We start from the raw sequence: 17,966 nt of genomic DNA, 5'->3' as shown, positions 1-17,966 counted from the left end.
GAAGCGGGTTTGAACCTAGGGTGGGGGCGGCTGCGTGTTTCCGGAAGACGTGGCGGCTCTCGCCTGGGCTGCTTCCCTGCTTCATTCTCTCTACTTCGCTCCACACCCAGGGCGCTCCGAGGTGCTGTTGTTGCCGCCCTCACCTCTGCAGCCATGATCTCGTTAACGGACACACAGAGTAAGCACCTGCCCCGAGGCCCCGCCTCAAGCCCCGCACACACTTTCCTCGGGCTGGGTCTCGCCCGCCTTCCCCTCCTGCTGCCCGGGTCAATGAATGAAGCTCCGCGATGGGGGCGGTGGCCTGCAATACTCAGCTAGGACTGCGGGACCCTGGAGGGCTTCCTGGAGGAGCCGGGCGCTGGACTTGCGGCTGCAGACCTGGCGGGAGGGGAGAGTCAGTGGGGTCTGGGGAGACGCCCGAGCTGGGGACTGGGAGCTTTCGCCGAGCGCGCGGGGGTCGCGCCGCTCTCACTCTCAGGAAGATGGGCTCTTTGTTCCAGCGGGCGGCCGCGAGAGAAAGTTTGATGCGCGATGCCAGCGGCCCACTCTTAGGGATATATTTGCACTTGACATATTTGGGGTCCTCTACAAGTTACTGCTGGTTGTTTGGAGGCCGTGTTTTAAATGTCATCCATGATAGGCTCTTTTTGGAAATGTGCTTACGCTTAAATATTTTGAGTATTTGCTTTTTGCCACCACTGGAAGCAACCTTTTAAAAATCCCTTGAAATAGCTTCACTTTTCTACCGGCTGCTGTCTTCCCAATTGTAAACTTTGTGTTCAGTTAAACGACTTCTTTCGTTAATATTTTATGTTGTGCTTTGTGGTATGTTTTATTATTTTAGCATCTTTCTGTCTGCCACAGAGTTCTCCAGCCTATCTTATCTCTAAGATTCATATTGCTGTCTGTTTTCTTTCAATATAAAATTTCTAGTTTTCTACCCCTTTTTGTCAGTCTTAATAATTTTGTGTTTACATATCTGCCAACCCTGTGCTTCTTGTCTTTTGATGGAGGTAGTAGTCTTTTTAATCTCACTTTATTTTATCTGCCATGCCTTTTTTTTATTCTGTATAACTTACTTGAATTTTAAAGATTTTTAAGAACTAAGCAGTCTGTTGAAATAAAAAATAGAACTTCTTTTAAAAATGGCTTATTTTAAAGGGAAGTCGTAAGGTTTGGATTCAAGTCTTGACTAAATTGAACTTCACTAAGCTGCATATAACTCCTGCACACACTGCCACCCCAGGAAGGGTCCCTCCCTTCCTCAGATTGAACTGGGTCTGCACCTTGAGTGCCCGTTTTGGTGTACCTGTTCTGATCAGAGAAATATAAATAGAGTCCTTTTCCGTTTGTAGGTTTTTATGTTTGGGGTGGTTTTTTTTGTTTTTTTTTTTTGGTTTAGTGTTTTAATAAAACTACCAATTATATAAAAGCATCTCATATCAGTTTACCATGTGCTTTCATGTAAAATGTTTTCTTTAGTTCTAATAAGAGCCTTATAAGGCAAAGAAGAATATATCTCTTGTATAAATTAAGGAAGGCTCAAAAGAAATCCAGTATAATCACGAGGAAAGCGAGAGAAACAAGACTTAATCCCAGGTCTGTGGGCTCAAAAATCTTTGTTCTTTTCACTGTACCCTGCTAGCATCTAAGAAGACTTGCTGTAAAGTTTATTTGAAATCTATCTTAGAGGGATGAAATTCTCCCATAGCAAAAAATAGTTTCAACAGTAGATATTTATTCTTAAGAATTATGCATTGATTTTTTTGAGAGAGTGAGTAGAATATTCAGAGCCTATTTTCGTTATGAGGCAGAACTCTGGTCCTCTTGACTGAAACCCAGAATTTAACAGAATACTATACATAAATTGCTAGAATTTATTTCTAATAGTACTACTAGTTACTCAGAGGAGGTACTTAATCTCTATACATAGTTTTCCTGTTAATACTCCTGTCTGAGTCTGTGATTAATACATGTATATATTATTTACTTACCCTGTGCATATAGATTCTCTTCCGTTGAAGTCTTAAGGGGACAAGTGCTAATTTACATCCTTCCAAAAACCAGAACCAGGGGGTTGGGTTGGAATATGGGCAGAATAGGCAGCATTCTCCTCACTTCATTACAGTGATGAAGAGGAGGAAATTAAACTCTTTGCTGCTCATTTGCTGAATGTTTTAAATAGATAATGGATGAGAATACAAAATGATTAGTGAACCAAAGCTCTTTGGATTTCAACTGGTGTTTGTGTGTGTGTTCAACTGTAGAAATTGGCCATCATTCAAGTGACTTACTAAGATTATTCTGGGATCCCGATTCTGGGAGAGAATGATCAAGTACTGGTCATAGTGAAAAAGCAATTCATGACTTTTTAAAGGAATTCTATAATCCCCTCCAGTACCCCCCCCCAAAAAAAACCCCACAAAATTTATTGAGGAGGCTGGAGTGGGGCAGTTCCCATGCTAACTCGAAATCTTTACTTCATTATGTCACATTGCCTAAATTCTACCATGATGTTGAATTGAGTTCTTTATTATGACATTTTCTTTTTTTGAAGGGCATAGACAGTGCTGCCTTGAAATATCTTAAATAAGAAATCAAAGTGCTAAGGTGATTCTCATTGGAGTAAGAATATCTCTCCTTATCAAATGTCTACAATAAACTTTTGATTTTAGATAAATTAGTTTTATTAGATTTTTTTAATCAGATTGTGCTTTAAAAACACACATGAATGCGTGCATGTGCACATGTATGCATGCACATGGGCAAGAAGAATGAAATTTTAATAATGCACAAGAAAGTAAGTTTATTTTTTCAGTCAGTTCAGTTGCTCAGTCGTGGCCGACTCTTTACAACCCCATGCACTGCAGCACGCCAGGCTTCCCTGTCTATCACCAATTCCCAGAGCTTACTCAAACTCATGTCCATTGAGTCGGTGATGCCATCCAACCATCTCATACTCTGTCGTCCCCTTCTCCTCCCACATTCAATCTTTCCCAGCATCAGGGTCTTTTCCAATAAGTCAGCTCTTCGCATCAGGTGGCCAAAGTATTGGGGTTTCAGCTTCAGCATCAGTCCTTCCAATGAATATTCAACTGATTTCCTTTAGGATGGACTGGTTGGATCTCCTTGCAGTCCAAGGGGCTCTCAAGAGTCTTCTCCAGCACCACACAGTTCAAAAGCATCAGTTCTTCGTCAGCTTTCTTTACAGTCCAACTCTCACATCCATACATGACTACTGGAAAAACCATAGCTTTGACTAGACGGACCTTTGTTGGCAAAGTAATGTCTCTGCTTTTTAATATGCTGTCTAGTTGGGTCATAACTTTTCTTCCAAGGAGCAGGCGTCTTTTAATTTCATGGCTACAGTCACCATCTGCAGTGATTTTGCTGTCCAAGAAAATAAAGTCTGTGACTATTTCCATTGTTTCCTCATCTATTTGCCATGAAGTGATGAAATTAAAAGACGCTTACTCCTTGGAAGGAAGGTTATGGCCAACCCAGATAGCATATTTAAAAGCAGAGACATTACTTTGCCAACAAAAGTCCATCTAGTCAAGGCTATGGTTTTTCCAGTGGTCATGTATGGATGTGAGAGTTGGACGGTAAAGAAAGCTGAGCGGTGCAGAATTGATGCTTTTGAACTGTGGTGTTGGAGAAGACTCTTGAGAGTCCCTTGGACTGCAAGGAGATCCAATCAATCCATCCTAAAAGAGATCAATCCTGGGTGTTCTTTGGAAGGACTGATGTTGAAGCTGAAACTCCAATACTTTGGCCACCTCATGCGAAGGGTTGACTCATTGGAATAGACCCTAATGCTGGGTAGGATTGGGGGCAGGAGGAGATGGGGATGACAGAGGATGAGATGGTTGGATGGCATCACCGACTTGATGGACATGGGTTTGGGTAGACTCCGGGAGTTGGTGATGGACAGAGAGGCCTGGCGTGCTGCAATTCATGGGGTCACAAAGAGTCGGACACGACTGAGCGACTGAACTGAACTGAACTGATGGGATTGGATGCCATGGTCTTAGTTTTCTGAATGTTGAGTTTTAAGCCAACTTTTTCACTCTCCTCTTTCATTTTCATCAAGAGGCTCTTTAGTTCTTCTTCACTGTCTGCCATAAGGGTGGTATCATCTGCATATATGAGGTTATTGATATTTCTCCCGGCAATCTTGATTCCAGCTTGTGCTTCTTCCAGCCCAGTGTTTCTCATGATGTACTCTGCATATAAGTTAAATAAGCAGGGTGACAATATACAGCCTTGACATACTCCTTTCCCTATTTGGAACCAGTCAGTTGTTCCATGTCCAGTTCTAACTGTTGCTTCTTGACCTGCATACAGGTTTCTCAGGAGGCAGATCAGGTAGTCTGGTATTCCCATCCCACATGGGCAACTTAAGACTCAGATTAGTAACTCATCCGTGATCACAGAATCAGCAAATGTGTGTGTGTGGACGGGGACGGGTGTTGGGTGGGAGGGGAGTGGTGTGGGGTTTGGCTAGAATTCAAATCTAATCTTGAGGCTCCACAGCTTATAACTATAACTTGGGAACCGAAACATTCCACTGCTTTACCTACTGCAGTCCAGCAAGAGAGGATTGCCTCTAACATTTTTGCCAAAACACTAGCAGGTTATTGCCAAATAGTCCCTGATGTGAATGGGTCAGAAGTCTCAAACTGGCCTCCCTGTTCCATTTTCTCCCCTCCAGTTCTTCCCTAAGCCTGTGTATTCACAAGCCCTCTGGTTATTAAAGCACTACTTGGAGCTGCCCTCTCACCATCAGAATCATACCCAGTAAAATAAACATGCTGTGGAGCCTCAAGACTGGATTTGAATTCTAGCCAAACCCCACATACTCCCCTCCCACCCAACACCCGTCCCCCTCCACACACACACATATTTGCCGATTCTGTGATCAAGGATGAGTTACTAATCTTGAGTCTTAAGTTGCCCACATGAAACATGGAGCCAGTAATACTTTTTAACCCCCCAGTTTTGCCAAATGAATTAGGACATTTCTGTAGACGTCTTATTAAATGTAAAACCATATACATTGTCTTTCTTTTTCACTGCAGTTTTTAATAACATAACTGACATTATGTTAGTAACAAGTTGATTATATTAAACTTGACTCACCTAAAGATGCTTCTCCCAGAAGTTTAGCATACCCCAATACCCTTGAGTTTCATTTAATCTGATGTATTTAACTAGGGGGAGGGGGATCCTTTAGGAAGCAGTATGGCATGATGGTTAAGCACAGGGACTTTGGATTCGAATAAACGTGAGTTCAAATGCTTAACCAGATGTGTGACTTTGGGCAAATGAAGTCAATTCTCTAAACCTCAGTTTCCTCCATCTCTAAGATGATATAATGATACCTACCTTGTAGTATTACTAAGAGAATTAAGTTCTATAAGAGATCTGAAGCACTTCATAATGGCCAATTCATGGTAAATTCTCAGTATATAGTATGTATATTACCAAATAATTTCCTTTCTGAAGAACAAACATCTCGACTTGTCTATGTTATCATTAGGACAACTTGTGAAGAAATAGAAATGAGTTGTATTTAAGTAACTCAGCTGCCAGTGATTAAATCTTAACTACTAAATAGTTATTTAATGGAATGTTACTTGCTCTTTTGTCCTTATTTTTCTCTCAGAAATTATGTCTGACATCTGAATAGTTATTTTGGTAAATTCTCCTGAAGCATTTAAGCATGAAAGTATCAGCCTCCAACTTTCACGAGAATTTATGTCCGTGGTATACACTTCCCAATGTGTTTATGGACAGGTACTTTGCTGACAAAGGTCCATATAGTCAAAGATATGGTTTTTCCAGTAGTCATGTATGGATGTGAGAGTTGGACCATAAAGAAAGCTGAGCAGCACCGAAGAATTGATGTTTTCCAAATGTGGTTTGAAGAAGACTCTTGAGAATCCCTTGGACTGCAAGCAGATCAAACCAGTCAATCCTAAAGGAAATCAGTCCTGAATATTCATTGAAAGGACTGATGCTGAAGCTCCAATACTTTGGCCACCTGATGCTAAGAGCCAACTCATTGGAAAAGACCTTGATGCTGGGAAAGATTGAAGGCATGAGGAGAAGGGGTCAATAGAGGATGAGATGATTGGATGGCATCACCGACTCGATGGACATGAGTTTGAGTAAGCTCTGTGAGTTGGCAGTGGACAGGGAACCCTGGTGTGCTGCAGTCCACGGGGTCACAAAGAGTCAGACACAACGAGTGACTGAACTGAACTGAACCTGAATTCTTTTAGTCTAACTTTCAGAGAAAAAGGTAGCTGGAATGGGAGGCAGTCATTAACTGTAAATTGAAGTGAAGGATGTTGAAGAAGACACATGTAAATTTTCAACTCATTGGAACATTTTACATGGCTTAAATTTTTAAGGAACTGTGACTTAAATTTTAGCTTTCTGGAGCTGAGGTAACAGATCAGAAATCACTACTGTGTATTTAAAATTGTATTTCCCAAAATATGGCAGTTTCAGTTCAGATCCATTATTTTCTGCAGGTAGTGCTGCTAGGTAAAGTAAGGATTGGTGACTGTTTTCCTGCAAACAAAACTAAAATGAGCAAGGAAGTAATTCCGTGGATTGTGCTTTGTAACATTAACAGACTAGTGCAACTGTAACCATAGAAAGTTAAGACTCTTCAGAAGTACAGATAAGTCTAGGGAATGTAAAGGCAATAAAATTACTAGTTTTATGTAAAGAGTAAACAGAACCTTAAAAGCTTATACTTTCCACTACTCTATACTCAGTACCTAGAACAGTTGCCAACATCTAGGAGTTGATCAACAATTTTTTGTTTCTTAGTGAAGAAGTAAAGACCTGGAATGTTAATATTAGGTAAAACAGTGTTGGAGAGATGGTTTTAGGACTCAGACTAAATGTATGAATAGGTGCATAGTTGAGAGAGACTTGTAGTAGATAAATGCATAATAAACCATCAGGAAGTCAAAGTGATGCCTCACCTTCTGAATATTAACTTTTTTTTTATAAATTTATTTATTTTAGTTGGGGGCTAATTACTTTACAATATTGTAATAGTTTTTGCCATACATTGACATGAATCAGCCATGGGTCTACATGTGTTCCCCCTCCTGGACCCCCCATCCACCTCCCCCCCCATCCCATCCCTCCGGGTCATCCCATTGCCCCGGCCCCGAACCCCTGTCTCATGCATCGAACATGGAATGGTGTTCTGCCTCACATATGACAATATACATGTTTCAATGCTATTCTCCCAGAACGTCCCACCCTCACCTTCTCCCTCAGAGTCCATAACTTTTAGAGGGACAGCTGCTTGATTCTCTGAATCTCTCGTGTTGCCATTGTGAGAAGCAGCGCATAATAGAGTGAAGTCTGTTGTGCTGACGTCCTGTAGCATTTCTAGTAGGTTAAGCATTTTAAGAAGAAACTGCAAGTCTTGTGCATTTAAATACTAGTCCTGGAAAATAAAAGGAGAAGAGGGGACAAAGAGTAAAAGTTAACCCGTATACTTATGTCTGAAGCCAGAAGGTTTCTTGGGAGGAAAAAATACATAACCAAAGGTTTAGAATCCTGATTCATCTTTCTCTATTATGGATATGTTTGTGAGAAGTCCTCTGTTTCATTTAAGGATCAGAAATTGTTAACTCATTTTAAATTTGAGAGTAATTTGCTGATGTTAATTTAATTGGTTATAGTTCGTAAAGAATGTCATCGTAAGTTAACCTGCAGTGTTGGGGCCCATGTTTCTTTATATCAGTCAAAAGAAAAACTGAAAAAATTTTCCTAGTTTACAGGGATCTGAGTGTAACTTTACTTTTGCTCTACCCTTAACTATATGACTTATGTTGCAGAAATTGGAATGGGATTAACAGGATTTGGAGTGTTCTTCCTATTCTTTGGAATGATCCTCTTTTTTGACAAAGCACTACTGGCTATTGGAAATGTGAGTGTTTCAACATATATTTTAACTACATTCATAACGAAATTTTAACTTAATACAAATGAATTGTTGCCAGCTGTGAAACTGGGGAAAGATAATTCACTGTTACTCATATGAAGATTCCTGTTACATTTTCTGTTTCCATCAGGGATGAAACTTCCAAGCTTTCTGTTTAAATAAAAAGTAAACACTTAATGAGGTTTTCTAATCCCATAACTGCTTGGTTAAATGTTTTGATATGTGATTTACAATAGAGTAGAATCAAGACTACCTCTGAGTAGTTCAGAGTAGATGACTTCATAGCCCCATGTCTTGGTAAATTTGTTAATGTTGTTTTGACTTGAAACATCTGAGATTCAACATTTGCTTCAATAGCATAAGATGAAGAGTTTTTAAAAACCACTTCAACCTTTAAAATATGTACCTCTATTAATAATTGACCTGCTAAGAAAGGTGTGTATATTGTTCATTTGGAATGTGTACTCTCTTGTCCATGGTGAAGGCTGTGCAAGAGCCCTAGAAATTAGTAACCCTCCTAAAAAAAGTGTTAGTTGCTCAGTCATATCTGACTCCTAGTACCCCCGTGGACGTAGCCAGGGTCCTCTGTCCATGGAATTCTCCAGGCAAGAATACTGGAGTTGGTTGCCATGCCCTCCTCCAGGGTATCTTCCCAACCCAGGGATTTACCGTCTCAGCCCCCAGGAAACCCCAGTAACCTTCCTAAGAGGGCAATAAAGTCATTGAGTAAGGATGGAATAGTTTTGAAGTGTATATTAACATTGGGCTTTTAATTGGACATTGGAAAATATAAAAGATAATAAAATTGTCCAAAATTAATGTTTTAGTAAACAGTAACATCAACAGCGATGGCATCTCAGAATGTGAAACTTAAACATTAGGCTTAATAAATATTTGTGTGAAATATTTTTCACTAAAGTACAGTAATGAAGAAAGGCAAGTACTTGGGAATAAAACCTGGGAAAACACAAGCTTTTAGTTGACCACCGTGTCTTGTCCATTGTCTGAAAACATACAGAACATACTTGAGAAGACACAGCTGTATTTCATATCAGCTCCTCCCAGACTTCTGGAATTAATAAAATTAGGATCTTCCTCCTGGACTTGTGTGATTTCTTCTACTACCAAATGGGCCATGTCAGGTTTTCTCCCATCTGTAGGAACTCCTGTCAGTCCTGATAAAAGTTTTCCGAACTGGGAGTCCCTTCAGTTGACATTTTTACGTGCACCTACTCTCTTTTGCCTTGCGGCTCATCTTGCTAATTGACGAAGCTGTCGCCATCTAGCTAAACCTGGGGAAGCCACTGCAGGTGCAGACACCCATGGGTAACGCCTCATTTGTCTTTGCTTCTCTTCCCTTCATCTGATCACGACAGAAGAGGGCTGAGCAGAGTGGGATGTAACCACCAGTTTGACATGGTTCTGCCTCTTGTGAGCATTGTGGCCCTTCTCTGGCCAGCTGCCCACATTAAAAGCCACATGTCTTAAACATTCATCATATTTAGCTTTTACCTTCCTTTTCAAGCATATGCAGTGCATTTAACTGCTTAACTACGTTGCGTTTTCCTTCTCTTGCAGGTTTTATTTGTGGCTGGCTTGGCTTTTGTAATTGGTTTAGAAAGAACATTCAGATTCTTCTTCCAAAAACATAAAATGAAAGCTACAGGATTTTTCCTGGGTGGTGTGTTTGTGGTCCTGATTGGTTGGCCTTTGATAGGCATGATCTTTGAAATTTATGGATTCTTTCTCTTGTTCAGGTAAGGCAACTATTTTATTCTTTCAGTAAACCATTATGTCAGATAATTATTACAGAAACCCAGATGTGTTTATCAAGTGCAGATGATTGCTTGTGTCAGGGTATAAATTAACTTGTAAAGCATTTTCAGTGCTATAAAATTTACTTTGGTGGCATCTTAAGGCACTCTGTCTCTGTTTGCTATTTTCATCAACCAACCAGTGATAGATCAATCCAGCGTTTTAACATGTAGAACCTGATACTGCACAGTTGCTGCTACTTGATGATGCTTTCTTTAGTGTGTACAGATGTTAAAAAATTTTGGACCAAATACATTATAGGAGGTTTTGATCATTTAATATTTTATGAATGCCACTTAACAAGTAAATAATAGTATGCAATGTGAGAAAACACTTTTAAGTAAGGTTGGTTAAATTATTTATTCAAGAAAGGTATATCATTTGCCTTCTATCTGCCAAGCACCGTATGGCATACGGAAGCACATAGAAACTAAGTACCAAATCTGCTTTAAGGAATCTCTCATTTCTGATACATGAAATAGACTGTAAAGGTACTGGTGGGATATAGTAGTAATGCGGTTTTAGATGTTTATGCAGAATGTTATAGAGCACAACTAAAGAAGGGATCACATCCAGGGAGAGGGAAGAAATGGTAACTGAATTTTGAAATTGCTCAAAAGTTCAAAATTTTAACAAAATCCTTTCTTTTTACGTGGCTAACAGTCGATTTTGGTGATAGAGAATCTGTTCATTCTAAGACCTCTTTCCCCCTCTCCCAGGGGCTTCTTTCCTGTGGTTGTTGGCTTTATTAGAAGAGTGCCAATCCTTGGATCACTTTTGAACTTACCTGGAATTAGATCAGTAAGTAATCTATATTTAGCAACATATTTTTTTGAACCATTAAAATAAGTGCTCTCTGGGAGAAAGAATGGTTTGGGAGTTTGGGGTTAGCAGATGCAAACTATTATATTTAGAATGGATAAACAACAAGATCCTGCTGTATAGCACAGAGAACTATATTCAGCATCCTGTGATAAATCATAACAGAAAAGAATATAAAAAAGAATACATGTATATATGTGTATCACTGAATCACTTTGCTTTACAGCAGAATTAACACAATGTTGTAAATCAACTACAATTTTTAAATTGTTTAAATAAAATAAAAATTTTGAAGATAAATAATTGTTCTCTGATGCTCTTTATAGAAATTTGAGGAATTGATAACATGATTGATACATTTTTATTATGATATAAACGGTTGCATCACATATATTGTGGTTACAGTGAATAACAGAAAATAATCATTACTAAACCTATAAAACCTGAAATTTGGTTTCACTGTATTCACATTTAATGTTGTTTTCCTTTTTTCATGTGACTTGGATTGCTATGCTACCTTTCTCTTTGAGAGTTCAAGGCACCTTTCAATTAACGTTTATAAGATCTCTAATTTTAGAAGCAATAATATAAAAGAACACCATTATTTCTTGCAAATATGTTCTCAGACTGTATCACCAAATGGAGTGTGTTGAAACAATTAAATAAAGCATTGTGATACTGAGAGTCAGATGATAAAATTCTGTTCCCAGCTCTGTTCACAGTTAGAACAGTATTGTCAAATCTGTATCTCCAGGGCAGGCCATCAACTTCTTACAGATGTTTGCAGATTTGCGTAGATGCTTCTAGAGATACTCTGTAGCATGTATTGAATTCTCAAAGAGCTAAGGATGGCTTTCCCACTAAGGAATAGGTACCACTGTAAGCCTGATCTCATTTCAATTTTAGAATCAGAATCTTACAGCTCAGATAACCTAGATATTTGAAGTTACCTTTGGAGAGAAAATGTGCTTTCTCTCCACCTAAATTTGTCATAAAATTCTAATGAATCCATGAGTACCAGTCACTTATTTGCAGTAATATAAAATGTTGGGACCTAGGCTTATAGGGGTATATCCTGATTTCATTTGCGTTAATCCCCAAACTCATACAGTAGTCAGTGTTGTTTATACTTAGAATGTCTTTTGAATGTACTAAAACTTCTAGTTATGTAGAGTTGTACTTACTAATCATGTCCTTAATTTAAGGATTCTTCAGTATTTGCATAAACGGATATTCAGTGCTATAAATTTTGTTTTCTACTATTGCTTCATTAAAATAAATAAGCATTTATTAATATTATTATTTTATTATTATTAAGTAAAAGTATGAATAGTGAAATAAAAGAAAGGGTTAAATGATTGCTACATTTTGATAGTATTATAGCCACTTGGGTTATGTAACTTAATATCTTCACTAATTACTTTGTTTCAACATGTGTTTGCATCACCATCTGGAATGCTGAAGAAAGCCCAATTGCTTTATATTTGGGGTGGAGTAATCAAAGTAAATAACCATTTACATTAATGTGTGTTAAAACTTATGTTCTGTAATTATTGATTTATGCTTGCATCATTAAGTCTCTTTTTAATGTCATTGCCACTTTCAGTCTGAAGTCCAGAATACACAGTTAAAGTATTTTTAGTCAATAGCTGTTGTTAATTGTTGAACTTAATGAAGCTAAATCTGTTTGTTCAAAGACTACATAGGCCCAGAAGAGATCCACAGTAATGGTCAGTTGAAATAATATTATTGGGTTCATTAATGCATGAATGGCTGACATTTCAGCTTTTTTTTTTTTTTGTTAAGCTAGAAGCGTTAACTTCATTTTATCCAGTTTTTTTAATTCATTGTGTTGCATTTCTCGTGTTGCACTTTTAAAGTCATATGTATAACATGTCATGCAAAAACTTATAGAAAAAAATTTTTTTATACACATTTATGTGTCAGAAGATGGTGGTGAGTAGTACTGGATTAATCATTGTCGGTCATACCTTAAATTTCCACAAATCTTACAAAGCTGGGTTTTTTTAATCAACATTTAAAGTGTTGATGTGATATTTTTACATGCTCTAGGCTTTCTTTTAACTATCTGTTTTTCTTCTCCTTGCAGTTTGTAGATAAAGTTGGAGAAAGCAACAATATGGTATAACAACCATTGAATTGAAGACTCATTTAAAATATTGTATTATTTATAAAATCCTTTGAAGAATATTCAGCACAAAATTAAATTACCTGAAATAGCTTGTAATGTTCTTTACAGAAGTTTAAAACGTATAGCCTACAAAGTACCAACAGCAGTTAAAAAAGAAGCGATGAAAACAGGCTTCTAACCAAGTCATCTAAGAGGTCAGCAAGCAAACCGAAGAAGGTGAAATCTATGTTACATGCATATTGAAACTTTTGAAGGCCATTTTTATTATTTTTCCGCATCTAAGGATGCGAAACACAGCCATCCTTAGAGAACTGTAATCCCTATTTCTTTCCTTTTTATGTTGAAGATGCAAGCATACCCATAAGCATTTGCTTTTTAAAAGTGTCCATTGCAATGGCAAAAATATTTCCAGTTGCACTGTTTCTCTGAAAATGATGCATGAGTTAGATTGGATTATGTCATTTTAATCTATTAAAACCAGGAAAACCCAGTATTGATGTATGAATCCCTTTTTGTTTTTGGTAAGAATATGGTTAAAATAAAACTTTCATGGTTCTTCTGAATCTTAATATTTTAAAACCAAATGAAAATCCGACCTAGATATTCTTCGTTGGAATGTTGCAAAGGTCATTCTTTAGTAGCTTACAGTTTCTAAGTTACAGCTCACTTAGCACTTTTTCCTTCAGCAACACACTCTGGAAATCCTGATATTTCTTGGGATTCTCATCTGAGCATCTGTATGTTTCATGACACATGAGCATTTAACAGAAAGCCATCTCAGCCATGAAACAGTCTGTTACAAAGCTTGTTTCACTGAATGGTGTGTTCTTTAAGATACTAAGTGATACAACCCAAGTGAGATTTTTCCATGTCATGATCCAGTTTTTCCTTTTATTTTTTTTAAATTTTAGCAGTGGTCTATTATTTTGCTTTTCATACATTAAAATAACTGCTGGTAATTTTTACTTTAAGATGTAACACGTTAGAAGGTTAAATTTATAGCTATTTTTTTAAGGGCTGTTCACAGAAGCCAATTTTCCCCTGATTTTCAGCTTTTTCCTAACATAAAAATCAGTATCCATAATGTGTGTTTTCCTACACTCACTCTTCATCTTGAGTTCGTGGAGAGAATATCTGAGTTCGCACGCTAAAGTTATTTTACCTAATTTAACTGGCTATAGATCTGAAAAACATGACACTACAAAAATGATGTGTTGTTTTCTCTACTGTTGCTGCTCAACAGGCAGTAAGTAGGAAGCTGTGGTTGTTTCCTCAGTAGTAGTTTTCCAAGGAGGCACCCTTTTGTAGTTGTAGGAAACCATTTCAAGAGTCATAGTACTATTTGTTTTACTACTAATGATTGTACTATTTACTCATTTTTTTAAGCAGTTGCAAAGCTTTTTAATACATAAAATCATAATTGAAATTTGTGATTTTTATTTACAAACGTGTCTACAAGATATATTATTGCCTATGTTATTAGTAGTTAAATCTCTTGATGCACAGGGAAGTCCCATCCTTGCTCGTCTAAAGAAAGAACGACTTGGTAGATAGTCTTAACGGTTCAGCCTTGTGGATTACTGTCTTTTCGGTACTGGCATTTGACTTATGACATAATCTGTGAACATAGATGATATTGACAAAATGAGACTCCTACCTCAATAGTTCATGGAATGATAAGAAACCTTTTGTTGTCTAATGTTCTTCAAAAAAGTACTATCCTCACTTGGAGAGTGTCGAATATCTACATACTTGGGGGACTGACTTATATAAGTTGCCCTGTGGAACTCTGTTATACATACTTTTGACTGATCCATATTATTTACAGTGGCTAGATAAGTCTACCTTTTTTAGAGCAAGAACAGTATCTGTTAATGTAAGGAGCATCTGTATTATTTAACTCCTTTTTAGACATGAATTTCTATCAAAATGTTCTTCGCACTGTAGCAGAGATCTCTTTTTCAACAATCTTGTTTCAGAAAACATTATTAGACAGAAGTGTATAAAGGATGTGATAATCTCCCAATAAGAATGAGAGGCTTGGAGCAGTTTTCACTATCAAGTGTGAGTTTGGGACTGCTTGGCAGCATTGTATGTTTCTTAGAACCATTGATGAGGCTCTATTTTTAAACATAACTTGTTTTCTGACAGAAAACACTGTACATCATATTGTTTCTTCCTTTCCAAAATTAGTCTTCTGTCTGTGACAAAAAAAAAAAAAAGCATCAGTTATTGCTATAAACATGGAAGAAAAGGTCTAATACTACTTAGCCTTAAGTGTTTCTGGCATTGTTCAAATCTATTTTCTGTAACAGAAACCTATTTGGAATGTTTTTCTTTTCCCCTTATACATTGTAATTCCTGGAATACTGCTGCTTTTAAAAGTCTCACAGATTATATGATCTAACAATTGAATATTGTAAATACACTTGTCTTACTTCTCAATAAAAGGGTACTTTTCTATTAATTGGTGGTTGTCTCAACTTGGGCTGCTAAAACAAAATTCCACAGACCAACTTACACAACAGATGTTAGTTCTCATGGTTCTGGATTCTGGGAAGTCCAAAATGAAGATGTTGGCAGATTCAGTTCCTGGACAGGGCCTTCTTTCTAGCTTGCAGACAGCTGCCTTCTTACTATGTCCTCACATGGCATAGAAAAAGAGAATGAGCTCTCATCTCTCTCTAATAGGGACACTAACCCCTTCATGAGGAATCCCATCTTGGTCACCTCATCTAAACCCAACTACCTTCTCAAGGCCCACCCCCAGTGCCATCATATTTTCAGTTGAGTTTTCAACATATAAGTTTGAAGGGAACAAAAATTCAATCCATAACAATGGTCAGATGTATTTTTATTAGGAAATTCTAAAAGTCGAGCATTGCCCAATAACCCAACTTGTGTTTTAAATTAGCCTAATATGCAGTTTTCTTTCTTATAGAAGGATCATCACATCTTTCATTTCCAAATTGTTTAATTATAATCATAAATAGAAATAGGCTTCAGATAAAGTGAGCAGTGAATTTAGAAATTGGTGGAGAAATGCTTAATTTTTTTCCTCAGCATGAAAGGAATATATAATTAAGTATTCATGACTTAAACTCAATGTCAGCGGTGTTTTGATCATAAACTTTAGTAAGGACAAAAGCCACTGGACAAATCTATCAGTTAAGGTACACAATAAGTTTGTTGCGTCTGATCATTAAACCACAAGTCTTGACTATTATCTGTTGAACTGCAAGTCTTGAATCCATTATTAAATAGCCAGTACATCTTTCTAATAGTGAAGGACAGGGAAGCCTGGTGTGCTGGAGTACAAGGGGTCGCAAAGGGTCAGACACGATTTAGGGACTAAACAACATCTTTCTAACCTTTTCCTCTGGCCTAGAAGGTTCCAACCTCTGTGTTTCTGCTTCTTGTATCCATGTAGGAGATTGGACACAGCCTCTGCCCCAGATCCTTCGACTGACACCTTTCCATGGCCTTACCTTTACCAACTAAGACCTGTTAAAAGGTCACCTCTATTTGACTAGGCCAAAACAGCTGGCCCTTCCGTGTCCTCTCCTAGACCGTTCCACTTGTTTTGTATTTATGTGGTTTGGGGAAAGAGATTCTTGAGCTTCAAAGCTTAAGTAAAGGATGGTGAAGACATTGGCCAATGAGTGGGGAGTTTTATTTTGGATAGTGGGCCTTCTCAGTGCCCTAAATCTCCTAAAGCTGGTAGCTCTTTGGGGAATTAACTTGTTCCACCCCTTTGTAAGACAACTGGCCTATGGAGTTGACTGGCCTTCACAGAGAATAAAGCCAAAACAAAGTAGGAATTAAACTCGGTGACCTCAACATCCAGTACCAAAATCCTCTATTCTGTCATCAGAGCTAATTTCTATCTTTGAGTGTCTTAATAGCCATATTGTCCAGGTACTCTTTCCCAAGATAGGAGCTGTTTGAAAAAGACAAACATCATATGATATCAGTTGTATGTGATTTCTAAAAAAAAAAAAAAATTAATATAAATGAACTTAATAAAGAAATAGACTCACAGACATTGAAAACAAACTTACAGTTTCCAAAGTGGATGGAGTTGGGGGAAGGTGGATAAATGAGGAATTTCAGATTAACAAATACTACTATATATAAAATAGATAATCAACAAAGACCTACTGTAGAGCACAGGGAACTATATTCAGTATTTTGAAATAACCTATAATGGAAAAGAATCTGAAAAAGGTTTTATATATATATATATATATATATAACTGAATATTTGCTGTGCACCTGAAGGGCTTTTCTGGTGGCTCAGACAGTAAAGAATCTGCCTGCAGTACAGGAGACGTAATAGACACTAGTTCGATCCTTGGGTCAGGAAGACCCCCTGGAGAAGGGAATAGCTACCCACTCCAATGTTCTTGCCTGGAGAATTTCCTGAAACTAATATAACCTGCACCTGAAACTAATATAACATTGTAAATAAACTATACTTCTATTTTTAAAATGTATAAATGAAACTTAAACTTTCTTTTTCAAAGATAGGTGCTGTTGTATGTGTGTGAACACAGTAATCATGGATCTGTAAGAATGCAGTTTAAACTTTGACAGTGTTGTTTAAGTTGGGCCTAGGCACCCTGCAGTCCACTAGAAGAATTCAGATAACATCAGTGATGTGGGCAAAATTATCTCCATTAAATATGCCTTTTCAAAAAGTTTCAGAGAGAAAAGTCCCATGTGTTGTGTGTATGGAATCTAGAAAAATGGTGTAGATGAACCTATTTGCAGGGCAGGCAGAAAGACCAGACGTTAAGAAGGAACATGTGGACACAGGGATATGGAGGAAGGGGAGGGTGAGACAAACTGGGAGACGGGTTGACGTACATAAACTACCGTGGGTGAAAAATAGATAGCTAATGGGAACCTGTTGTACAGCATAGGGAGCTCAGCTCAGTGCTCTGTGATGACAGAGAGGGATGGAATGCAGAGGGGCAGGTGTGTGTGTGAGAGAGGCAGGTTCAAGAGGAAGGGAATATGTGAATACATACAGTTGATTCTCATTGTACAGCAGAAACTAACACAATATTGTAAAGCAATTACACTCCAATTTTTTTTTTTTCAGTTCAGTCGCTCAGTTGTGTCCAACTCTGCGACCCCATGAGCTGCAGCACACCAGGCCTCCCTGTCCAACACCAATTCCCGGAGCCCACC

General features: G+C 37.9%; 1 protein-coding gene across 1 annotated transcript; it reads left to right on the top strand.

The window, feature by feature from the left end:
• Nucleotides 1-22: 22 nt before the first annotated feature.
• On the top strand, nucleotides 23-15,237 carry GOLT1B (golgi transport 1B). Its single transcript, XM_081592242.1, has 5 exons — nucleotides 23-178; nucleotides 7,875-7,966; nucleotides 9,560-9,738; nucleotides 10,516-10,597; nucleotides 12,729-15,237. The coding sequence occupies exons 1-5, from the start codon at nucleotides 154-156 to the stop codon at nucleotides 12,765-12,767; spliced, it is 417 nt and encodes a 138-aa protein (XP_081448368.1). The 5' UTR covers nucleotides 23-153; the 3' UTR covers nucleotides 12,768-15,237.
• Nucleotides 15,238-17,966: the final 2,729 nt, after the last annotated feature.

This window comes from Giraffa tippelskirchi, chromosome 4, assembly GCF_054371585.1.
Source record: "Giraffa tippelskirchi isolate mGirTip1 chromosome 4, T2T-mGirTip1v1.2.pri, whole genome shotgun sequence".
NCBI classification, from domain to species: domain Eukaryota; kingdom Metazoa; phylum Chordata; class Mammalia; order Artiodactyla; family Giraffidae; genus Giraffa; species Giraffa tippelskirchi.
Note: the sequence above shows the minus strand (reverse complement) of the source record. Positions and strands in the feature narration are given on the sequence as shown.